Source organism: Agelaius tricolor, unplaced genomic scaffold, assembly GCF_023055355.1.
Source record: "Agelaius tricolor isolate 1412-34295 unplaced genomic scaffold, bAgeTri1.0.p SCAF_9, whole genome shotgun sequence".
NCBI classification, from domain to species: Eukaryota; Metazoa; Chordata; class Aves; order Passeriformes; family Icteridae; genus Agelaius; species Agelaius tricolor.
This window is the reverse complement of record NW_027269269.1, coordinates 3011638-3038556: the sequence shown is the minus strand read 5'-3', so window position 1 is coordinate 3038556 and position 26919 is coordinate 3011638. Positions and strand designations below refer to the sequence as shown.

The 26919-nt window shown below is 40.6% G+C and overlaps 1 protein-coding gene across 4 annotated transcripts in view; it reads right to left on the bottom strand.

Moving 5' to 3' along the window:
- The window catches only part of ATP8A2 (ATPase phospholipid transporting 8A2), a 320133-nt gene that overhangs the window by 271627 nt on the left and 21587 nt on the right, over positions 1-26919 (bottom strand). For 2 of the 4 annotated variants that reach the window (XM_071434042.1, XM_071434040.1), the window contains exon 2: positions 11885-12029. In XM_071434042.1, the coding sequence (XP_071290143.1) occupies positions 11885-12029 (145 nt within the window). Of the gene's footprint in view, positions 1-11884; positions 12030-12165; positions 12254-22274; positions 22429-26919 lie in introns of those variants that run through there. The other 2 variants (XM_071434041.1, XM_071434043.1) reach the window with 2 other exon arrangements.

Here is a 26919-nt window from a genome sequence, read left to right as displayed (position 1 = left end):
ACCCAGAAGGCTGCCAGGTCCACTTCTATCACTGGAACCTTTGTTATTGGATGAACTATCAGACAATTTACCACCATCCAAACTTCAGCACTGTGAACAGGCAAGCTTTCATTTCAGTTCCAATTGCTTACCTCTCAATTTAAATGTTGGGGGAGACAGAGTTGAATGAGAGAAATTAGAAATTTTGCAAGGCATTTTTAAAATGCCTCATTTCCTACCTCAGAATAACTTACATTCAGCTATGAATAACCCTCCAGAACAATATACACTTTTTCAGACTAATGGCTCTTGGCTTTTCTCCTATTTTATATATATAAATACTGTAAGTAACACATATATGCAACTGAATTATAACTACTATTTCTTCCACCTCAAAACAAAAACATACTGCACTAACTAGCCTTATGTAATTTCTTGTCATCTTCACATCAAATCTATAATGGGCATGAGTACAGCTTCAGGAAAAAAGTAATTAGACATGATAATTTAACCATTAGCATAGAACCTTCACCTTCTGAACTACTGGCCATCAGCATGAGTTGGAGTTTTAACAACTGAGCACCTGCAGCTCAGTATGCCTTGGAAAGGCCCAACAAGCAAACCTAGAAATTTTGAGGCATCAGTTTTGTTTGGGTGTTGTGATTCCGGTTTCATTTTGAGGTTTTTTGTTTGTGCTTTTTTCCAGTTTGGGTTGTTTTGGATGTTTATTGGGTATTTTTTTAACAAGTCTTGTATTTCCAAGGAACTGAGAACGCTAAGATACTTGGCTCTCAAGAAAAAAAGAAAAATTGTTTCCCAATTCCTGTTTTACTGACATTTCCTAGCAGTGCCAAGACCACCTCTCCATTATGTCTATTTTCTGGCTTATTCCTTTAAACACCTTCTTTTCCTTCTTATCTGCCCCATCCCCAACTCCAAGCCATCTACCAGACACTGCTGCATCTTTCAAAATGAAAGAGTAACTAGAAGTAACAAGGCACATCCTGTTTTAAAAGGCTCTATTTTGAACAGTAAGAAAAATTAGTGGGGCAAATAAAAAAAAAGACCAAATAAAAAACAATTAAGATGAATCTTATCTTAGGAACTTGCCTTGTTTCCTCTTCAAGCAACAACAAAATCCATTTCTATTGCTACTACTGCTCACCAGAATCAAGTATTTAAATACTCAATATTTTACAGAAATTTCAAATGGTTGTACTTAATCATGGCTCATATCTACCAAGCCAAATCATGAGAGAAATCATATATCCAGGCTTAAAGCAAGTCCAGTCTTTATTTATATAAAGTTACTTCCTTCAAAGGCCGTTAAATCCTTCCAGCTCTAAGTATTTCTTTTGTTTTAAGCCACATTTGCTTGGTCTCATGTGTAATAACTTTCCTTTAATACAGAACACAATTAAACACACATCTCAGAATTACATTGTGACTTAAAAGTATGGGCTAATGAAGTTCACAGTTCAGACCCAGAAGCAATATCTCCAAGCAGCACTAATTAGACATCAAGCAATGGCATATTTTACATGAGAATAGTATTCCTCTAGGTATCACATTGCTATGATTATAAGAACACAAGAATTTGACTGCAACCAAGCTGAAACATTTATTAACACCATTCTACCACCTACCAACTTCACAGCTAGCTAGCTCAAACATGATTCTTACTCTAACAATTATGTTAATGCCAACACAATAAGGCTCTTTTGAAAGAGGTTTGTACATAGTAAGGCACTCCATGTATTCTGTTGCTTAAGTAACTTGACAGATGCCCACAGAAAATGGGTACAGCTCTAATTAGAGGCAGGCACAGTCAGCTGTTACCACACAGGTCAGAACAGCAACTACTAGTATGAATAAAGAGCAGATACATGTTATTATTCCAAAAGAAAACTTCTTATGGAAACCTAACTAGCAGTCTAAGCTGGGCAAGAGCATGCAATTGACTTAACTCTGAAGAGCAGTTCTTGAAATGATAAATACAATGCTTATTTTTAAATAACAAAAACCTCTTGTGCTCCTTCAAAAGAGATAGATGTGTTACAACTTCAGGATAACCAAAGCTCAGGAAAGTTAAAATCTACAGATGAACAGGTAGAAACTTCAGTCAGCTCACTCATAGCACAGTTTTGGCCACCAAAAATAAAAAAAACTGGAAGGTTAGCTCTCTGACCAGCCCCAGTCAGAGCCATGTTAACTCAGAGAATACAAGGCCTGCAGCTCACAGAACAGGTTGAGGCAGGTAGAGGAGGGAAGCACAAGGGGGAAAACAAACAACAAACTGGTTTCTCCTAAAGCAACAGCTGCTACCTATGCAAATCTCGCTTAACTACACAAGTTCAAATGTTGAACAGGTGTGCAAACATTAGAAGAGCTGTCTACTCCACACCTGCAAGTTAATTCACATAAGTCATGTTTCAAGTTACACCACTGTGCAAGACAGGAGGAACAATACCAAACCCTACTAAACAAGTGAATTTAGATACACCTGACTACAGCTGGCTCTGGCCCCACTGTTCCTAAGGCAGTGCAGAGATTTTTTTTAAAGCAATTGCTGTATCATTTGCAAAACATTAGCGTCATTCACATACTTTAACTCATTACCATATTACTAAAGTACCAAGGATTACCTAGGAATGTTTATAACAGTCAACTCAAAAGTAGCAAACAGTGCACTGAGAAACTCAGTAGCAGTTCAGTATGGTTCCTCTATTTATTCACAGGTAACTTCTGCACAACCACTCCCATTGTTGCCTTTTTTCCTGTTTCCCAAAAACATTTCATAAAGTCAGGTTTTACTTTACTGACTAATGATTGAAGAGGCAAAGGCTGTCAGTAACAGAGGCAGAGCAGTTACTCTCTTGAAACACGTGTGTGCTGGCAATATGCAGATGAACACAGTCTGCACTTTTCCAGTCAGCCATCTAAAGCACTTCCACCCCTTCCTTTAGAATGGCAACTCTGAGATGAACTCCACCTTCAGGATGATCAGGATTAAGAAAACAGGTCCTCCTTGAGATACGTGGGCCCCATTTCCAGGGGTCACAAGTACAACAAACTGTCCTTTCCTAGACAGCATTCACACAAACCTACTCATGCCACAGTTCACATACTTGAAATACTCTCCAAGAGCTGAAGAATAAGTATCACTTGATGTCAGTGGTTTTAACACACATCAATTTGCAGGAACAATTACTAAGAAGCCCAGGCACAGACACCTGAACCACAGCAAAAGGGCTGGGTAATTAAAGTGAACGTTACAGACTTGAACCCTTCTCTCACCAAACAAGCTTTGTGTCCATCAACACCTACAAAAGGTCAGACGCCCAGTAAAAGAGAAGGAAAAGAAACACCCCAGAAACCCAGGCTGATCTGCTTGACTAAAGAACTCAAATACTGTCTTTAGTGGGATGGTGTTTGCATGCTAAGGTCCTGCCAGGCACACGACACTTAAAAGCAAGACTGACATCAGCATCTGAGGTTCTGCTAAAGCTCTCATGTACAGAGGCAGCAGACAAGCCAGTTCCAGGCAGTCACCACTGCAGCAGGAGGCACAGCAGCAAGCTTTACATATTTCAAGAGACATCAACAGAAAAAAACAACATTCAGCTATTACATTGAGTACAGAGAACGCACATTTATAGGTACATCTCATCAACAAGCTGCTGCCATGTAGAATACTGAGAAGGTTGTTCTAAACCCAAGTGTCACAAACAAGGTTTTCAGCAGTTGCATGCATATGACAGTGAAAGGTCATCTACCTCCTTGCACATAGGGAAGATGGTGTACTTTCCTCAAACTTGTTAAAGAGACAAAAATCAATGTTTACAAGTTCCCAAAAAATATATCATGCGGGCTTATAAGAAGAAATTACTCATATTCCTATGAAATGATTATTGGTTGACTGAAAATTAGGTCCTAGGTACCCTGGTTTTATAATAGGGAGCCTGAACAAATGCAGCTCCCTATTCAATTGAAGGGCCTTGTCCTATCAGATGAATCCTTGAGACTACAGTTCTTACACAGGAAGATTCAACCAGAAAGGGTTTCACTGCCCTGTTTATGGCTGTACACTTGTAGCAGCCAAAAAAAGCATATGCGGTGCTTAAATACCTGAGACAGTCCCTGAGCTCAGGGCAGAACAGATGAGCATGAAAGGAGTAGGACTTGCTCTTGCATAGCAAAAAGTGCAACAACTTGAATATTGCAAGACATTATTGCTTAAAGCTTGCCAGACCAAGACAAAAAAAAAAAAAAAAATCAAGAATTACCACATTGTATCTGTCATTCAGCTCTGGAACAACCACTGCCCACAGTCTAAGTGCCTATTTTGTTTCAATCTTTCCCTGCACTCTGCTACAGTTCCTCCATAATACCAAAGCTATTTTATATATACAAATTCCTACGTTGACAAAAGAGGAAATGGGTGTAAGGGACATTCTTGTGCTTAGCTACTGAAACATCAAACCCTGAAACATTTCCCAAAAAAGCCACAGTGAAGCTGTAGAAGATGAATCTGTTGTCTGAAATTATCCACACAGACAATGAAATTGATTGAGAGTATTCAAATGTATTAGAATTAATCAATTTCAACTTTGACTGAAAACAATTCTAGCAGCTTCCAGCTGAAGAAAACTTATCAGTGGGATAGGATTCATCTCAAGCACCTCACCACTTCCCCATATTTCTTATTTCTTTATTTATAGTATGGGCTCCCACCAGAAGCAACTAAAGGTACCACTGTTTGGAAAACACCACTTCCCCTTGTTTGTTACAGGTGGAACTGATCACATCTCAAAATCCCTGAGCCCTCTTTCGTCAAATCATATGATTTAGAGAAAAAATATTGTTTCATACAAGTTTAAAAGAGTCAGGACATACAAACGCAGCCCACTAATTTCTCTGCAAGTCAAGTACCATTAGAACTTGCTTTATGGGGACCACCATGATTTGGGTCTGCTGCAATAAGAAAACAAAACTCTTCAGAAAAACAGTTTATTCAAGTTAAAGTAAAGGTCTCGTAAGGGAAAGAAAAAAAAGCAGACAGCTTTCAGCTAGACAACCAGCCACTCATGTTGAGAAGTATTTTACACAAGGGAAAAATCTAAATTAGCACAGACATTTCAGATCATTCTTACATCACTATTGTCTAGTCATGCACATCCTGAGTGTTGCATCCTACATCAACACCTAATAAAAAGGTAGGGGGCTAAATGCAATACTCAGTGGTTACCAGTGCCTGAGCAGGCAAGCAGTGTTATCTACCCTTGTGCACAAACTCCATTTCAGGAGCAAGATGATCAGGCAGACAAACCCAGCCTGGCTGAGCTACCTGCACTTCCTCCAAAGCTGCATCAGCAACAAGCTCATGTTCAAGAGCTTCAATTCAGCTCCTACCCTGACACAGGCAGACCACTGCTAAGACAAAAGGACATGAAAACGCACTATGAACTCCTGTCCACTGAAGCACAACGATCCCATTACTTTCTAGTTCATTAGGATCACCTCCTAACCATGTAAGGATTTTTTCAGAACTTCTAACCTGAATTATCTTATTCCAAACTGCCCATTATCAGCAGCCCTACTGCCATACGTAAGTACTAAAAGACTGCAACAACTAATGTAATTGATGTTAATTACCAAAGCAAATACTATTTCCACTAGCAAAGTCTCCTATAGTAGGCACTGCCACAACTGCTTACACTCAGTTTAACCCGAAAACCAGACCACGTGTCACATTTAATAGAAGCAAGTGCACCTCTGCTTCAAAATCCAGTACCCTGGAGGCTTTTCCTAAAGCAGGCAAACAGAAAAGGCCTTCCCATGAGTTCTCTATTCAATAAATCCCTACAAAAAGGGGAACAGATTCCTGGCTGTTTTTCAGTAACAAATACCTTAAACAAAGACTGTTTAGAAACAGTACTAGAAGCTCTGAAGGCATGATATTGTTTCAGCATGAGTGGAGGTCATCACTACAGTAATATATACTTGCTTTGCAGTAACCCTGCTGGCAAGTACAACTCAATAAAAACAGCTGACCAGCACAGTTAACCTCAAAATTCCACTGTCTAATAAAGTAAGTTTAGTACCACATTTAGTTATTGTGCAAACACAGGATAGCCTCCACTTAAATGCACAGCACTGATATGAAGATAACTGGGAAAAAAAGAATAAAAATCAAACAAGTCACATAAGCTAGCTAGCTGTCTAAAAGCCAATGTGCTAGCTTCAGTTTTAAAGCAAATTTTTAACTCTAAATGTCACCACAACTAAAGCAGTGTTTATTTTAGTGACAGGCAGGGGGCTGGCAGAAGAAATTAATATTTAGTCTTGAGAGAAATGTAATTATCTTCACAACCCACAGTTGTGAAGAATGTGGAATGCAGTTATTACACATCTTAAACTCTACTTAGGTCCACTTAAGATAATTTATTCTCTTCTACCTTTTTCTACAGACCACTAGCAGTCAGGGAGATCTAAAAACAAAAAAAGGGACCCAGTTTAATTCACCTGCTGTGTTGCTGCTGATGTATGAAATGCATTGTGCCACAAACCACCAGAACAATTTCAGGATACCAGAGAGCTCAGCATGCAGCAGGTGAAAGGGCACTAGAACTTCCCCATCTGTGGTTTTTTTATCCAGATATTTCATCTGAGCAAAATTCAACAATTTAACTGTCCAGGGGTTCTTGCCCTAGGAATAGCCCAAGACCAAAGATGCAGCAGCTTCAAATACACTGGTATAATCTCTACACACAACACCAGACATACAATAACAGAATTTTAATGGCTAAAAGAATCATTCTATAGCTGTACCCAAGCCTTTTCCATTGTGGCAGATTGCAGTACCATCAACAGCTGCACTACAGGAAACAAGTTTTTCTTTATTTAAAAAGTATGCTACACTAAGTATTTTTCTTCACTTAAAAACACTATCTACCTAAAACTAAAAAGAGTTAGAGGATTAGTTTAACACATGATTAGACTTGTACCATTCAGATTAAAATAATACATCCTTTCTTTGAACAATTTCAAAATCTTGTTCTGCAGTCAGGCAAGCAATCTGTTCACATGACAACAGAAGAGTATTTCAAATCTAACACAAACACAATAAAACAAATGGCCAGTGCCTGAACTCTATTAAGAATAAACTGAACAGAAAATGAGGCATTTTAACCTAAGAACATGGTAAAACATTTTGGTGCAAGATGAATGCTGGGCTATACCATTAAGTGAAGAGAAATTCACCTGCACATAGCAGACTACAATCCACATTTCCACAGATCATAGAGAACACTACTCAGGTTTCAAGGGTCAATACTAATTGGTTAGTGATACCAGCAACTCTTGTTTCACCAGTGAGAACCTGCCCACACATTCAAAAAGCATGAACACCTCTAAATCACAATTGATTTCTACAGTACCTACACACAAGCCAATAAAGCAATACACTTGGCTTAATTTAATGCAACACATATGAAATAAAAGGAAGATTAAATATTGTGTCTACAGTTTTGTCACCAGCAAGCATCGTGCAAACACTGATAGGACAGTCTGGAACCATAGATAAACAGTAGTCTGTTTAATACAGGACTTATCATTCCACTAGAAACCTACAGTCTACAGGGCGAAATTCCCCATGCAAAGTGCTTCTGCCTTATGAGACAAGAAATTGATTCTCACCTGTTTACTTGAGTTTTAAGGCTCTGTACAACTTAAAATAAACACTGAAGGCTTTTTGTTCATTACCTATTAGAACTTGATTTTTGTCTGTATGGAAGACAAGTTTCTGAACTGAGTATTTTCTGGATATTATAATGCAAATTTTGGGACCTCCTTAAGAGATCAATCCACCAAAGTCCACTTTGATAAGACAACTTCTGAACAAGACTTCTGGCATCAAGATCCATTAAAAAAAACAAGCTGAATTTTGTCCTTCCTGATTGCTGCACTGTCCAACCTAGCACTCAAGCCACAAACCGAGACTGCACTTGGGGTCCTGATTCAGATGCAAGTCAGATTTGCACCAGGATGCACTACCAGGCCTGGCATAGAAGAATATTACCTAGAGCAACATTTACAAAGCAACTCCACCATCTTCAAAAATTTGGAGACCATTTCTAATGTCCTTGAAGTTATCTCAGCACACTTGTTCCTCCAGGACTAATAAACCACAAGTCCAACTCTTTTGCATCAACATTAACACATGCAACAAGTGAAGGGCTCAAATCACTTTACTGGTGATTTTTACTAAATGGACTACAAGAAATTCCTATTACAGTACTATTATACATTCAGAACAAGCCACTGATATCAGAGTAGATTCTTGTATTACTATGAGACATCAAGGAACTGTATTTCCAAGAAAACAAAATGCATAGAACATTCTAACTTCAAGTACAATATCCAGTCTTCATTGAGGATACATTTGGAAAATTGTTCATGCCATTATTTTGGTCATGTCAGAAGTATTAACAGAGCATTCAAGCCCCTAGCACCATACTCCATCTGTATTCCTTTGGTCTTACAAGGCGATAGGGAAGCTTATTTGCCATCTTGTTGTGGGCTGACCTTGGCTGGGCACTTTGTACTCCCTGATCTGTTCTATCATTTCTCTTCTCAGCAGGACAAGAGACAGAAAATACCATGGAAAAAAAAATCATGGGTTAAGATAAAGGCAGTTTAATAAAGCAAAGGTCATGTAGAGAAGCAAAGGACAACAAAAAACTTACTCCCTACTTCCCACTGGCAGACATGTCCAGCCACCTCCCAGGAAGTAGGGCTTCAGTACACAGAATGTTGTTCCAGAGCACAAATGTCACAGTAAGTGGCACAAAGCTCTGTGGAGAGACTGGAAATTTCCTCAACATACATCTTTCATTTCTTACTGGACTTAAAAGTACAGAAATGTTCTGGTTAAACAGACAAGTGTTTAAGTTTTGTATGCTGGATATGTCAAAACAGGTACTAGTTGGTTTTCACAAAAACAAACATTTAATGATGCAGTACAGCTGTGTTGGACAAAGCAATAGCATTTATTCATTTTTTACATTTTTTCAGAGCTTCTAAAATGCTTCAGCTTTTAAAATGTTTCACCTGAAAATGGAACATAATTTACCTTTTAATTAAAAAGCCCAAAATGTAAGACAAACGAAGTTTTTCAAACAATAGAGCAGGACTGAAGACAGGTAGAAGAGGTGTTTCTACAGATGAATCACTGCTGCTACAGTATAATAAACAACAGTGACAGCCATATTTATGCACATGCCAAGGGCCAAGCTAAACCTAGTCTGTAACACACAGCACTATGTTTTGAAATAGTTTGCTACAAAGTTCCAAGAACACAAAAGTCAGCCATTAGAGAAACCTTCTCCTAGTCTGAATTATGCCAGAGAGCCTGGGGAAAGAAGAAACGTTTCTTCTTTTTACATCCTCACACTCCAAGACTTCTGGAAGTGTTAGTGCCATCTTGCCATCCACTTAACTTTTGCAATAGCACTACATACTACTTCGAAGTGGGATCAAGACAATTAACCATTTTTATTAACTTATCCAAAATCAGTCTGTCTTTATGCTCCCACAAACATTGGAATTCACTTTTAACAGTGCTTCTCTACCCACAGAAAGTCAAGCAGCTCAAGGTGTTTAGAACATCTTACACAAAAAGCAATACCACTAACCTACCCTCCTCCATGCTCTGCACTTCCATTTCTTGCTGTATTTTAGTTTTGAGCAAGCTTTCCACACTATCCTTAATTTAGAAAACTTCCTATGAACATTCACAAATTCCCACTGTTATTCAGAGAATCTTTAATGACTACCAAAAATATGACAGTCTGAACTCACAAAAATTAAAACAAGCTGGTTTATCATTTTCAGTTAATTTTCCACAAGGCCTTACATGCAGGTGTTCACATGCTTACCCAGCACCTTGCTTTGTGGTACACTGATGCTTCCTAGGGAGACAAAACATCTGCAAATCCATCAGTACAGAGAAATCCAGTGCTGAATGAATTTCTGAAGCTGAATACAGTTAAGTAAGAAAGTCCAAAGGCAACAGAGAACTTCAGTTCCTCAGGAGAAACTCCAATACACTTCAGTAACTGAAGCCTCCTTACTCAGGCATTACAAACTCAGGTCACCTTTGCCTTCAGTCCCACCAGGCTGAGGGAAGAAAATTAATCCAGAGGATGGAAAGAGTACAGGCAATGTCTATCACCCTTTAAAAGTCAAGAGATCAAAGCTTTCTTACTAAGCAGCAGTAAATCATTACAAAGTCAACTTAATTTCCAAGTGACACTAAGGAGCTAAGGTTCCTGATCAGGTAATGAAAGTACCCCTATGGTAATTTGCTATTACACTACCTACACTTTGTCCTATCCCTCACACACCAGTATTTCTTATGACTCAAAATTTACCTGTCACAAGGCAAAGACGTGAAAAGGTATTGAGAAACTTGTACATCTATGTACAAGGGGATGGCTTCCAGACAGCAAATTGGACACAGCTGCTCTTAAGTAATAGCACTGTCAGGAACAAGTTCTTGGTAGCAGATTAACACACTACTTTTCTATAATATTTAGCCAGATCAGAACAGAATCCCTTCTGAAAAACCTAAACTACAGATTCTGCCAACCCTCTATTCTGTGCTTTTCCTTCTTAAAGCATGGAAAGCACAAATAGTCTATGCCTAGGAAACTGTTAAACTCATCCCTCAATTAGTCAAGGAAAAATAAAGCAAGAAAACCTTCACTGTTGCTACCCACATAGAATAAGGAAAATACTGAGAAAATGTGTCATTTTAACTCCTCCTAAACCATTTCCCAGACAAATATGTAAGAAGTTAAAGTTGAGGAGAAAACCACCTATAAATAAGTTGCTGTGGTGCCCAGAACATCAGCACCCTTCCAGAAGATATTCTTAGAACTGCCCTTGATAATGCACACAATAAACCAGAAAATGTAAATCATCACTTCAGCAGGATATAAAACTCCTCTCTTTTCATAAAGGTACTCATTGTGTAAACTGTTCTTTGAACAATAACCCAAACATCTGCATTAACGAACAGAAGCCTGCTAAACAATGCCCCTCCTTAGTCATGACAGGAGCCATCTGTTCATCCAGCTAACCCCAGGCAAGCATCACCACAACTTGCTCACGTTATGCATCCTTGTACTCCATGTTTCAGTCCATGCTATTTGTGTTTCCAAACTGCAATGACACTGGTGGCATTAATCATACCACCAGAAGTACTAACACACACACTCCTACTTTAAAACAGTTTAAAAAATTACCTCTGGTCTTCAATTAAAAGACACAAGTGGACCATAGCCTTTTATGCATAGGGATGCCAGCATGTAGTTTCTGTAGTCATTCTTGTTCTGTTGGATGCACTTTCTCTGTTCTTTCTTCCTATACATTTTTAATATACTTAGCCTAGCTGCTCTTTCAACCAAGCGCTACTTTTTAAGGGGACACTTCATGGAGTTTACTGGATTCTACTCAAAACTCCCACTAAATTTTCACGGGTTAACCCTTGCATCCAGAAATACTCGAGTAGGTCCCGTTATTCCAAAATTCGGCACCCTACTGAAGTGAATACCTTTTCATGCATCTTGCCCACGCAGCTCTACAAGCTCCCTGCTCTCACTACTGCCGAGGTTAGCAGCTCATCACTTGCTGCTGCTGGATTCGCCCATGCACTGGCCAGACCCTGGTACCCAGCACAGACAACAAAACCAGCCGCCCCGGCGGACACGCGTTTTACCGTATTGAAACCTGGCGTGGGCAGGGCCGAGGGGCAAGGGAGAGGGACCCGAGCCCTCCCAGCCCACGGCTGCGGGGTGTGCGGCTGCCGCCTGTAAAGAGAGAAGCGGGGACTGCTCCGTACCTGACCCAGTTGTCGCGGAACTTGCTCTGCTGGGGCTGGTTCAAGTAAATGGTGCGGGCTGGTGCCTCGTCCAGATCCGCCGCGGACGTGGCTCCGGACATCTCATCATCCGCCTTCTTGTAGCCCGAGGTGGAACAGACAGGTCCTGCAAGGAGAGCGCGGCGGGGAGGCGGTCAGCGAGGGGCCGCGCCCAGCCGAGCCGGGCCGGCAGCTCCGGGGCCGCGCCGCGGGGAAGGGCCGCGGTGGGCGGCGGCTGCGAGCGCGCCCTGCCCGCTGTTTACCGCGGCGGCGGCTGTAAATAACGCGGGTCCGGGGAGGGGGCGGCGGGGCGGCCGCAGCCAGCTGGCGGCGGGGACAGCGCGGGGCCCGCGCCCCCCGCCCGCGGGGATGGGCCGGGCCCCGCCCCGGGAGCGCCGCCCCCGCTCCCGCCGGGAAGCGCCGGGCAGCCCCCCCGCGCCCCGTATCCACCGCCTCCAGCCTCCCAGGCTCCGTGCGAGGGAGGGAGGGAGGCAGCCAGCATCCTGCGCACCGCCGCGGGCTCCGCGGCCCCTCGGCTCCTTGGCGCTGCCCGCCCGCTCCCAGCGCGTCCCGAGCCCCAAGCCGCGCTCAGGGAGCGGCGCAGCATCTCCGCCAGAGCCCTCCCAGACCCACACGGGCGGACCGAGCTGCCTTCCCCCGGCCCGGGCACCGAACGGGGCTACGGCCGAGCATCTGGGGAGTCCGTCCCTAAAGCTAAGGCTCGGACTGAATTGATTAAAAAAAAAATACTGCCTTGCTTTACACCTGCAACTTCAAAGCTTTGACTTTAAGCGGCAGAAGCATAAGGTAATTTTCATTTCCCACTGGGTCTGGAGTGAATTGAGTTCCATAAGCATTGTTTACTTTTACATTAAAAGAACGCAAAAATATAAGGGAAAGGAGCTAGCTATTCCCTCTGTCAAGCCTCAAAACATTACCGAAGTTGTGGAGACAGATTTATTGCTTTCCCCTTCCCTCCTGAGCCATGGAGATATCTTATATATTTACAGCTCAACTAAATGAAAGTAAGAATTTATCAGTTTATTTAATAAGCCATGGACTTACAAGCTAGCACAGGTAGCTCTAGACAAGTGTATGACAACTTGTTTCATAAAAATCTAGTACAGGTGTTATGTTAGCATTATTTGAGAACTTCATTCAAAGGTTAACAGAAGCAATAAACTGTCCTGTGAAACTGTAAAGCAGTAAACCTACTGTAAAGCCAAATCTGTTTCTGATTGCTGTATGAAGCTAAGATGATACTGCAACAAGCTGATCTGATCAGATAGCGGTTACAAAGGACTCCTGCAATGAATGGGAGAGGCCCCTGAAATTACATCCTCCTTAACTAAAGTTGAAGGGAAAATTTTCAGTCCTATACAACCTTAGCATATTGAACACGTAGGTATTTGTACAGTGTGAAAACCTGTCCTGTTTAACAGAACACCCTTTTAAACTAACTCGCCCTTTTAAATCCCACTCACCTCAGACCTTCCCAAGCCTTGGCTCTGTTATTGCCAGTGCAAACAGGCTCGGGATTCTCCAGGCGTCAGCCACTGGAGGGCAACGTTACCCATTGCTCGTACACCACGGTCATGCACACAACCTTTCCGGGACGACAAAGCCGATGTAATTAACAGACTGATGTGCTTTCAACAGCACCGCCTCTTGCCCAAGGCAAGTGTTGCACACTGTGAAATCATACTTTGGTGACATTAAGCTGACTTGCAAGTTCGAGGCTAAATAATTGATTTTCTTTCATTACAGTTGATATCAATTCAGACAGCAAAAATATGCCAGCTCGATCATTTTTACTTTGTGAAAAGAGACAAATTCAGAAAGTGAAATAGGAAGACTGTAGACTATGCAAGGCTATGCCATTATGATACTATATTAAGTTACTCAGCCTGAAGAACCTTGCCATGACACAGAAGACCACTCAGCCTTGCTGAATGGATATTTTCCCCTTCAGAAAAACAGAACTAAATGCACTACTGGATATTTGTTGTCCTTTCCCATTGATTTCATGTTGTGTAACTGCAAAGGAGATCCAACAACAATACTCTTAAGAGCATTAAGTGCAAGGAAGCAGCTTTCATCGGTTTTCCTAATCAAGTGCCAGAACAGAAGTGCAATTATTCTAGAACAAACATGCTGTAAAAATTGTTGGTTTTTTCCAGAGACCTCACTTATTTGGGGTTTTTTTTTCATAACATTCTCTGATGATTGAAATCTTCCTGCTGACTAGTTCTCCTTGCTGCAAAGTATTATGAAGCTGTCCCACAACTTTAAGGATTAACTGAGCCAATACAGCCGATGAAGTTCAGAGGTATTTAGGTTTAATGAACGTACTATCCTTTTGGCTGCTCTCTTCAGGACAGGTGCCTCAGGGACAATTGGTCTCATTCTTTAGATTGCACTGAAATATTTTCAAAGCAGACTTACAAGTGTGTAGAAACAGCTGTAATAAGGCTTTGGGTTTTGAAAGTGGCTCAAGGCAGCTGCTTCAACTCTTAGTGGAATAATGCTCATTTTGGAAGATTATCCAATAATCCTGCCCATCAGGAATGCCTTCCACCTCCCTCCCCTGTTACGAAGCAGATCACATCCAAAAGCCTGCAGAGAGTGGCCTTTACTACTGGCTGTAGATCCTCTCCTTTCCCTGCATTTCCAAAAAAGTTAAGGAGCCCTGAGCTTCTGAGGGCCTCCTGGTAGGTAACAATCCCAGAGGTTACACCCCCTGTAGAAGTATCCCCCTCAAGGACACCTGACCACATGCAGATCATCACTTCAGCCACGCAAAAGTAACTGCACCTCTGTTTTTTGTTTCAGAAAGGCTGTGGGAGAACACAGCAGACTTGACCACCTCCAACACTTGTGGAACTTGAAACTGAAGGCTCAGCAGCTCTTATTCACAGTAGCGTTTGCTTCCCTGTATCCAGAGGAATAAGATTCATTGGCTTCACTTAAGGGCATGCCAACTTGTCACTCTATTCCACAAGACCTGGACCTTTCCTGTTATTCACCCTAGGACTTGCAACACTGCTATGCAATTTATTTTGCATCAAACTATTCATGCTTCAATTAGCAGTATTAATACCAGACCACTGTCTCATAGGCTCTTCATTGTGAAGAGCTACATCCGATTTAGCTTACGTGTTCAGCTACATCAAATTTTGAATGCCCTAATCACATTGATCTGAAGCCTGCATCACAGAATTGTTTAGGTTGGAAAAGATCTTTAAGATCCTCAAGTCCAACCATGAACCCAGCACTTCCCAGTCCGCTGCTAAACCATGTTCCAAAGACACAACTACCTGTTAAACATCTTCAAAGACGACAATTCAACTACTTAGATCCTTGTGGAATTTAAACATTGTCTAATACACCTTGCTTCAATTCTGAGACACTTTCTGCAAGAGTTTAATACTGCTTCCCACTGTACTTGACAAGTTCAATGAGTCAGACTTGAGTTATAAACTCCCTTATAAAAAGTCCATTCATTTCTTCAAGGCTCTTACTTCACACTATTTAACGAGGTTTCTTCTAAAAATAGATGGGATTAAAGCTTGACAAAAATAAAGAGATTTTATAGCTTTCTCTCATCATTAAGAGAAACCAGACTTGATGCCCTGACAAATTCATATGGCATTTATTATCACTTGAAAAGCAATGAATTATGGTTTAATACTCTTGAATCACTGGCCCTGCAAAGATGACTTTTCTGCATGTATCTGCCTCCTTAATGTCTGCTCACCAACAGTCATAGCTTCTGCATGATTGAGTAAATAAAGTGTTGTGAATTCCGTAATGTTTTGAAAGATGAGTCACTTGGGATGCTTGTCAACTGTCAGAAGTCACAAGAGAACTCATGCCAAAATTTTATCACTTTTCACTTAAGTAGATCAGCCAGCTAGTTACTACCTCTAGCTCACTGAAGTGCTTGATTGCTCTAACAGGTGTTCCATTTTTAAGAACAAATTATTTTAGATCAGTTAAGCCCTTCACCAAAACATCAGAACCACAAGCTATGAGAAACAGCTGGTTTGTAAAGGAGAAGTTCACCAAAGGCCTCATGCCATTTAGTATTAAAGCAATGTTAAGAGTGTTTACAGCCAAGAATCATACTTCTGATTCTGCACACTGCTTGCAGGACTAGGATCTAGTACAAGAAAGAGCTAAAGTACACTGAGGTAAAGAAGCTACTCCTATTTGAGAGCAGAGTTGGACTACAATTTCCAGGGGTCCTCTTACCTCAAGCACTCTGTGATTCTAAGCTCAGACACTCACCTCACAAGTTAAACTTGAAGTAGCCATACAATGTTCCCTGTATGCTCCCAACTGTACTAAGTGACAGTTTTGAATTGAGACAAATGAAAGACAGCTTTCCTCAGAGTGAAAGAGAGCCTCACCAAAAGACCCCAAACTTTCTCATTTACAAAAAACATGGCATTTTTGTTATTGGTTAAGCCTCAAAGAAAGTTATCAAAGCGAATACCTGAACAGCCAAAAGCTGTATTTAGAGAGCTGGCAGACAAGATTAGACTTTTCCTTGCACTGAAAAGTAAATTTGGCTCTCAACAAGCTACCCAGATTCAGTAACGCTCACTTTCTTGGGACAACATTTTTTCACAGCATCACCATCACAAACAGAGTACCAAAAATGACACCAAATGAGGAGTTCTGCACTTCAGAATTGTCAACAAGTTAATACACAATTACTTTGAAGTGTGACTAAATGAGTTTGTTTTACCTGAAATATCTTATTTCTTGCACTATTCCCCTAGCTGCTTTCACCATTCAACAGAAATGCAGCTGAAAGTTAATCTAGACACACATAAGGTAGGAGTTCAAAGAGGCAGAGCACAGCATGCTGGCAACAGGAGATACAGGGCATGAACTTCAGCTACCAGGTCCTCAGAGAGAGCTTTGTTCCACAGGACTGGGCTATCTTGACCTTGAGTTATAACCAGTTCATGTGAAAAAAACTCCTGATGAACAGTGCTATGGTTTTATTTTTTAAGAATTTAGAAAACTGCCACAGTATTCAACAGCATAACACTGTAGGTAAACATTCTGACATACTCATGTCCAAACAAAGGAAGATCTGGCAAATTTCACAGTGGAACTTTTATTTTCTAGTTTTTCTATTACCAGAAATAATTTTAAATATGCTTCCTTCACTGCAGATCCATGTCCTGCAAATTAAGAGGTCTTTAGATCATCTGCATGCAAGTACCAGAGTTCATAATAGCAGCAGCCTTGAAGTTAATACAGAGTTGCAAAACACCTCTTAGCTCTCTCAAGAACCAAGCAAGAACTGTTCTGCTTTAAGTTTCTGGAAATGATGTGGCTCTTTCATTTTCTAAAGGAGAAGCAAATAGGATACAGGATTCCTGCCCAAATGACACCCTAAATCTTAGGAGTAAAGCAAGTTGCATCAAGAAATGAAGCTATTATTTTCTTTTAAAAGTTTTATTTAGTAGATGGGGTTTTAGAAGTGTTATACTGCAAACTGTTTCAGTTCTGTAAACAGCACCATGGATATTACTAATATTTATCTTTTAAGAACTTAAAGCTTTCAGCAGGTACAGTTAGCATGTGTGGTACCAAATTGACTTAGATGGAAGTATGAAAATATGAACAAATGCTGTCAATTTTAATAGGCAGTTATAAAACTTGCTTCATCTTTCCCAAGCGAGTGCCTAGCAGTGAGGCCAACCAGAACTTCCCTTTACTAAAAACAATCTTTTATACATGACAGTAACAAGTGGAGGATTTCCATGGGAATACAAAAGCTGAGTAGCAAAAAGGAGCAAAGTACTGTACATTTTCACCCAGAACTTCACTGGCACTGAGCTTCTGAGCCAGTAGCACCTCATCAGCTTAGAGGGTTAAGAGTGCTTCCATCTAGGATCACAAGGAGGCCATGACAATTTCTAGTGACAGAAAATGGTTGTTAGCTTCAACATACACAGTACATGAGAACACATGCACAGCAACCTTCAGACTATCATCAGGGAAAGCCTCCCAGGCTGGACCATGAGCTCTCTGTCCACCTCCATAATTCCAGCCATTAGGAGCCCTACAACAGGTCTTGTACACTAATGGGCTCAAGTGCTGCCATCATGCAACACCAGAAGTGGACAATAAATCAGTGCAGTTACTGACTGAAATGCTACTGCAGATATCCAAGGGACTACTCAGTTCAAGCCCCTGCACTTACCAGTTTGTGCAGCAAGGCACAAACAGCATTATGGGCACTTTCAGGGAAGGTTCTGTTTTTCGTACAGACTAAAGACAATATGAAACAGAAAAGCTGATTTTCAACTGGTAGGTACATTCTCCAAGTGCCTTTATTACTGGTTTGGATTTTCAGGGGTTCTAAGGGTTTGGGGGTATTTTTGCTTTTTGGCTTGTTTTGGGTTTTTTTTTTTAAATAGTTGCATGCAGAAAACCTGAAAGCATAGTAAGTGAGCAAAAAACCAGATTAGAGTTCTTCAAACAAGATTTTATTCTTTAAAGTTACCCTGAATTTGTATCTGCCAACAGCTAAACTTAGCAAAAAAACCTTGTGTTCAGCTCAAACAACTTGACTACTGTGAGTCAAACTTAGGACAGTGGGAGTTAAAGCTCTTGGATAACTCCCCTGTTCAAGTCAGAACACAAAAAGACATCCATGTCTTTACAGCAGATGTTTTAGAGATGCACAGCAAGAAAGAACAGCTATTTTATGCACAGCAGTGAATCAGTTTTGAAGATAAGATTTTTTTTCTATGTGAGATACAGACCAATAAACAAATGGATGGAGACAGTAGCTCCAAAGGATATTAAAAGCAAATGAAGCTTCAGAGGCACCAGAGAAGACCAAAGGAACATTATTCTCTGGATTCCAGGATGCAAGGAGGAAGTTGTCATCAATCAAGCTAACAGATATTGCACAAGAAAGTAAACAGACACAGGTCTGTAACTTCCCTCCTCCTCTTGACAGCTACGCAATGTGTTGTTTATCAAAATTAACAAGACTAAGAAGGCTACTGTTGGACAGGAAAGTTAGCCACTGGGATAATGCTCATGGACTTCTAACATCTCACAGTGAACTTCAGGGATGCAAAGAATGCTGCTATGCCATGGGAACTCAGCTAAGCCAGGAGATAAGCTTGGATATACACTGGTCAATCCAAGGAGGACCAGTCTGCCTGTGGGATGGAGCTGCAGAAGAACTGCTTTGTTCTAATAAATGCACAGATAATCTCAGTATAGGTGGATCAGTAGCTCATACATGATTGTGTTAACAGACACACAGCATCAGTAGCTCTCACTTCATTTAACTGCACACACATATGCAAGACTTCTTGTAGCTTCAGCTGATGCAAAAGCAACCACTGAGGTTAAAGAAACCAGAAGAACCAGCACTCCATTTTCTTGGCCCTGCTAATGTTAAGCATGAACAGAGTATGTTCCTTGTGAAGTTTAGTCACTTTCCTTGTGTTTATCCCAGATTTAAGCTAAATTTGACAACACTAAAAAAAGATCTTTTTGAATAATTTTAAATTACTAACTAGGAAGTTGTTAGTTCGAAGAAATTCAAGGCAGAAAACACTGCTGCTTTTGAAGAGCAGCCTCCAATTGTAAATGGAATTGCATGCCACAGAGACAGCTGGAGCCTGGATTTTTTTTGCATATGCTCAAATTCACTTGAATGAAGTAGCTAAATGTTATCACAAACAAACAAAACTAATTCCTAGCAGAATATTAGAGACTTCAGAGAACTAAACAGCAGCAACCAGAATTATGCTACCTCAGGAGTTCAGCAGAAACTGTATACAAAGAGAATCCAGATGCACTCACACACAAATACTGCATATTTCTAGAGACGGAACAGAACTCTTACTGAGGGAAGGGATAAGAAGCAGATCCACACAATAAAATTCACCTATCTCTGTATGAATAACAGACATTATTCAAAGCAAAAAAATCAACTGGCTAAATACTCAGGTATGGGAAAGCAAAGGTGCCTAGAGTTACTCATAGTTTCAAGTCTCCTTGGTGCATTTCTTTTTGCTTCTTGAAGTGACAAAATAAAGGCATAATGTTTCTATTCCCTCTAACAATCCTCATATGCAACCTTGGCAAGACCACAAGAAGAATATTGGCCTAAAATAGCTCTTCTCCATCTCACAAGTAATTTTGTACCTTCTCACTTAATGTCAAAGCCAAGTAGTTTCTGCTGATAATGCTGAACTAATAACACTGTACATGATCTATTCTTATTCTGCCTCAAGCTTCATAGCCACAACTGTCACCTCAACTCCAAGAATGAAGAGGTATCACTAGTGAGTAGAGAAGTTAATTCCCTTTTTTTCCCACCCCAGTTTCCTAACTAACATTACAAAATTATTAGTGGGACTGGTAATTGACACCAGTTCAACCAAGTGGTTTGTTGTTAGTTGAAGAGTTCCCATATTGCATTGAACAAAAATGGTCTTTCTAGAAGCTTCACTCTTATCCAAACTCACTTGTGTATTTACAAGCAGTTTGTCACCAGAACTTGGACTTCAAGAAGGGGTTTTTGGTATATACAACATGTGTTTGATTTATAAGAAGCAACAGCATAGCTGATGCCTGAAAAAATAAATTTCAGGCAGCATATAAATTAGATCTAATAGCCTGACACAAAGTTGAATACTCAGCTACAGCAGAGTTTAAACTGTTCAACACCAGAATTTTAAATAGGCAAACACTGCAGTTCCAGTAAGCTCAAGGAGCCTCCCAAGCTGTCACTAAAATCCCTCAAGTTCAAATCCAAACACTTCCTGTGAAATAGATTTTTTCAAAGCTGTTCAGACAATTTGCACTTCTCAGACTCAGATTCAACTCTGAAAATTGAGTTCCATATGTTCCACGTTTCCAACAACTTCACAGATACTATAAAGGCATGAAGGCATCCAAAAAAAAGTCATCAATTTTTTCCAACCAACAGTACATGAACAAGTCCCATAAGAAATACCAGTTAAGGCAACTTTAAAGGAGATAACAGAGGCATTGGTTCAGTGAGAACTCAATATATCAGGCACTACCGTTCTCTCTTTGGGGTTACCTGGTTTTGACACTGTGGGGAACAAGGCTTCTGCTATTGGCAATGCCACGTGTCACCACTCCACTGCTCTTTCCAGAATTTATTATTATTTTTAACTCCTGGATAGCATGGGCCTACCATACCAACTGTCAGCTGAGTTCAAAACACATGCATGTATTAGAAAACAATGAACAAGTCTACAGCACTTGAGACAGTGTGGAGGGCATTTGATTAGATTTATATTTACATTTAACTTAAGAATTTTGACATACAAGGTGACAGTGCAAATGCAGGTTCATTGGGCAAACACATGAAAACATATTGTGCTCATTCTGTGTGCACTCCCAGCCTCTGAGATAAAATCCTTTGTGTTTCTTTTGAATTTTCTGCTAAAGAAAAAAATCTTTCAATACAAAGGAAAAAACTTTAAACACAAACCATTGCATTTGACAATGCACAACACTAATTCTACTCCCACCTTACTTACAGGGACTGCAATAATAATGAGACTGGATCAGACATGTGGCTGTTGAAACAGTTTCTAGAAAGTGAACATGAGGTGGCAGAAGCTACAGCTACATTGCATTCTTATACTTCAAACAAGAATAAGAACCCCTCCTGTGAATAATCCCACTGCCCAAGGAGGATCCTGTAGTCCTAGCACTTTTGTCAGACACACCTTGGATAACCATGACTAGTAATCCCATTTGTGGGCCATGTACACAACTATCAAGTACAGCATATCTGTTGTGTGATTAGTGGAATATTTAAAAAACAGACATCAGAATCTGCTTAGCACAACTGACAGCCAAAGCTAATCCTGTGAAGAAAGCAGCTACAGCCTTCTTGCCTCACACCTTTGAGGCTTGTTTCCCTGTATTAATATTGGTTGAAGCTAAAAATATCTTTGGCGCATCATAATTCTGTTAGCATTCTGACACCCAAGTGCTTTTTCCTTTCTGTTCTACTACACTGCATCTGTTCTATAACAATTTATTAACAGCTTTAAGCATATCAGCTGCAAGCACAGCTGATCTTGATTTCTAAGAGAACAATTTAAACAAGAAAAATAAATGGTTTTCCATTATATGCTCATGATTTAAAGCTGTTTTCTTCTACTAAAAGCCCAGAGACCTATAACACTGGCTTCTAGCCAACAGTAGCTTACAAAGATTTACTGCATACATAGTAACCTTTTGCTCTAAAGCACTCCCAAAGCTGTTGTTCTTAATTCTGCTCGCCCCAGTCCAGTGTAATGCACAACAAAAGCAGCTGCCCATCGTATACAGTTACCTAGAGAGAAGCATCTCTTCCAGCAGTGGCACAGAGACATGATGTTCATTCCTTCTTGCACTGGCTGCATGGAGATGAAAACAGCAGTAGTCCTCCAAAGATCTCTACAGCATTAGCAGGTCTCAAAGCTGATTAAAGTGATCCCCACGGTAATCTGTGAAATATATGTTTGCACTTTCAAACTGCTCCGCACTGGATTCACAGAAGGCAAGTGTGCACTAGGTGCCTGTGTATACCCATGCAGAAAGAGACAGCTGTGTCTTTCACTGAAACAGTCTAATAATTTCAACCAGAAAAAAAAAAGGGAAAATTCAACATCATCCTGGATTTCAGCACTTGAAACAATGACCTGTCCAATTCCTGGACTCTGACCCCTCCTCCCCACCTCTACCAGGTTTCAAAGCACAATTTCTCAAGTGAAATCCTAGTAGAAAGATGTTCTGTTCCTACCAGAGATGCTATCTGTGATGTTACAGGTCATGAGACCCATTCACCTCTGCAGGTATAAAGGGTTATTTTTAACTTACTTTTCTTTGCTACAGAACAAGGTTAATAGCAAAGTATTTTGGCTGTCAAATGAAAAGGTTAGAAATTGTTTCAGCTATCAATATAGGCAATAAAAACCCCTCTCCCTTGAGAAAAGAAAGAGCAGTTTTCACTTTATTTTCACCCAGAGTAAACTCATCATTATGTGCCTCTCTTTAAAGTCATATCTAATTATGTTGGATACATCTTGGATAACCATGATCATTAGTCCTTTTTGCGGGTCATGTATATAACTATGAAGCACTAAAAACAGCTTTCCAGGGTCCTTCCTCCCTGGCAGTCCGTCTCCCTTCTCCCCATCACTCCATCCAAACTACTTGCTTGCTTTCTGGATAGGGAATAAAAAAGAAAACATCAGCAGCTTGTTTAAAGCCTCAGAAGACAGCCATAGGAGGAAGCAAGGACTTGGCTTCTTGAACTGTACCAGGAGTGACCATCCCAACAAAGCACTGGATCTGTAGATTTCCCTGGGGCCATGAGGCCCACTGGAGTGATACATATTCTATTTTTATCAAGGCAGTACAGTTATGGTAGGACAGCTGTGTGCTCTGAGAAGGCCAGCCCACATTAGCAAGGGGAAATGTGAAGAACCAGCATTGGCTGTTAATTGCCAACAGCAGCACCTTGGCCAGTTCAGCCTTTCTAAAGCTACCAGCACACAAATGTTGGTGACACCATCAGCTGTGGGGTTCAGTTCTGCTTATGCCTGTGCAGAGCCAGGCTCCAGATATGAGGGATGTATCAAGCCCATCTCTTTCCACCAACAGGAAGCTGCATGCACCACCTGACAACTGGCACATCAAAGGCTAGCAAGAGATAATCAAATATTTATGAGCAACATAATGACAGGAAACCATGGAAGACACTGCTAGCTACAAGTAAGTGCTTTTCCCTCAGGAGAGGAAGGTAACTCTAAAATTTTAGGTGCTCTTATCCAGCTTTCATTAGGGAAGCATGTTGCATAATGCATGAGGAAAACATCAGAGAACAATGTTTGAGAACATTATCTATTGCCTACACAGATGCATCCATGAGCAGATAATGTTGTATCTGTTTGTCCTCTGTATATACTTGTGCTTTAATTTCCTTACTAAAAATATGGTAGAAGCTCACCAGCTGACTACACCAGCCTAGCTTGCCTAAGATATAACTATATCCCTATATATATATATATATATATATATCCTATATAAGATATAAGGACCTAAGATAAGGTCTCATTGTAGGGAACTGCTATCTTGAACCCAAACTTCTTATCTCACCTTTTCCAGGCTGGTGGGGTCTGACAGACTGCAGAGGCACCTCCAACACGTCTAGAGAAGAGTATAGCAATAGCACTACAAGGGCCAGGCCCAAAATCAGCCAGGTAGGGTGTTGACTGCTTCCTGTCCTGGGCTCCCACTTGCACCCTACAGCCTCATCCCAGCCATCATAGCCACACTCAAGCTACCTTTTTTCAAAGTTTCCTAGATCTCCTTACATCCTTCATTGGCTTGTATGCTCTGTGAGCTTCTCTCAGAGCAACTAGAACATCCATAAGCCATATACAGGATACTCAAGAACCATCAGAATGCAGTTTAAGCTGGTACTGTTGGCATATTTACCATCACTGCCTTGCATCAGTACTGCTTTTTATTATTGGAAATCCCTTCCATGCATAATGCTGAGTACCACTGACTCAGTGCTGGCAGCTCCAGGCATTGACAAAAATGAGTCAGACATCAAAACATGACAAAAGCTTTTTTTAGACATCATAATGTTCAGAGTTTTGGAGTTTCAGGCTTGGTTTTGGTCCTTCAAAAAAAAAAAAGTACTTCCCTGACCCTTTACAGTAAACACATCACATGTTCAGGATTGCCTGCAATTACGGCTTGATTGTTCTGCAATGCAGGCTCCTCTCCCCACACACTGCTTGAACGTGAGCTAGAAGCTTGACATAATGCTGATCAGAAGTATCATCAAAGCTGGAAGGACTTGCATTTTGCTTTAATGCTGAAGACAAAGTTCATCTCTGATGTAATAGATGTGCTTGCATCTTGCTGGGTCCAACAATTATTCTAGTAAAACAGACTTGAATGTAAGTTTCTTTTTTGTGTGCACTTCCCTAACGGGGTTTTGCTTGTTTAGTATACCTAGCATGCATATGAAAGGACTAGATTAAAAACAGAAGCTTACAAACAGAATAGAAAGTTGGATAACTCCTTAATGCATTTCTCCCTCAAGGAAACTGTTCACACTTCAGCAAACTTATTAACAATCACAGTGAATGACTAAATATCAGATCAGTTTATTACATATCCACTTGTATCTGCTCCTAAAGTCACCTTGTGATTGTCATGCTGTTTATCCTGACAATCAGAACTACATGCTAGGGGATAAGCCAGGAATGCCTAGCTAAAATGATTCACTAAGGAATGATTCACCAGCAAACAGCAAATATTTTAGACATATACCAACATAAGCACGTGAAAACGAAATCTCTAATTCACAAGTGTTGACCCAGTCTCAACACGTGCATCCCCACCACAGGTTTCCTGTTTGTAGCCAAGGCACCAGGCACAGCAGGCTAAGGTAAGAGTCAGACCTGTGCAGCACTTGGGCAGCACAAGTGAACTTCTTCATGCAACAGGAACTGGACTCTTGCCACTTGTTTCCAGTATCCCTGTCTTCAAGATCCAAGTGCATCACAGACAGGTACCAAGACCTACTGAGCTATTCTTCATCCCACAGATACCATTACACATTTTATTACTGAAGGAGCCTTCAGAGTTGACCACAAGCACTGAACATTCTGGGTCCAGAAACCTAGCCGGAAAAATTTATGTAAGTTTTAACCTTTTCCTGGCCTTTGTACCTCACAAATCCAACCATGTCCTTTGTTTAATAATCAGTCCAGTCCTTTGTTTAATAATCAGTCCATACCCTTGTGGAATACATTAATTTCTGAAAATCCCTTTTACCACAAGATTACAGACCAGAACAAATTTTTGAAGGGTCATCAGGCAGAACACAAGCTTCTTTCCCATTCTCTGTCTCCCACATTTTGATCACAAAGGTAGCCTACACCCCTCCAAGAGCCTGCATCAGCTCCTTTTTGGCCCACACCTGCAGCAGCAGGCATCACTGCCCCCATTAGTACTGCTGCCCCTACTTCTGCATTCAGACTTCAACTCAACCAGCTGTACTGACAGCTGACTGCATCCAAACATGAAGCACAGTAGGCTTGCTGCCATCCTCTGCTGTCACTGCAGTCACTCTATGTTGCAATTGTAACCTCACAGAAGAGCACAGAGCTGGAAATGACCAGTGATCAAATCATTGAACAGTATTAAACAATGATTTTCAAAGCTTTGAAGTTGTCCTTATTATAAAATAATTAGAAATCATTACAGAATTTCTATCAGTCTTGCATAAATTCCAGATTTTCAAATCTGGATCTACTTTCCTCCTAAAGTTCCAAATCTCTAAGGGAGAAAATTTGTTAAAGAAATGCAAAGCAGAACTTCAGTCCAACTGCAAATACATATATAGCCAGTTAACACTGCTTTTTTGGGTTTGATTGTTTGGGGGTCTTTTTGTGTGTTTTTGTTTTGGTTTGGTTTTTTATTATTTCTTGTTTGGTTGGGGGTTTTTTTGTTTGTTTGTTTGGAGGTTTTTCGGTTTTTTGTTTGTTTTTGTTTTTTTTTCTAAAAAAAAAACCTTGAAAGCAATTTTATCTTACTTGCTCAATTTAAGTTTTTTGTGAAGGCTACTACAGGACATTCTCTCCATGCTGGAACATCTCCAAGGGCATGGAATATTAGGAAGGTACCTAAACATGCCAGCCCACAGTGAAATAGTGGCCTGAAATAGTGCTGGTCACAACACTTATGAGCAAAACTGAGGCTGTTTGTTGGAGACCCTGGAATAGAAGCTCATCCAGACAATACCCCACCCTAGCAGTTAATCCTGTCCCTTCCCCAGTATACACACTGCTCAGGAATGAAGTGGATAAATGATTTTGAGTGGTTTGCTGCAGAAGTTCTTCAGTTTAAAGATGAAGTTGAGGTCTAAATCTTTTAAGTCCTGACAGGTCACTACATATCTAGCCAGAGCACAG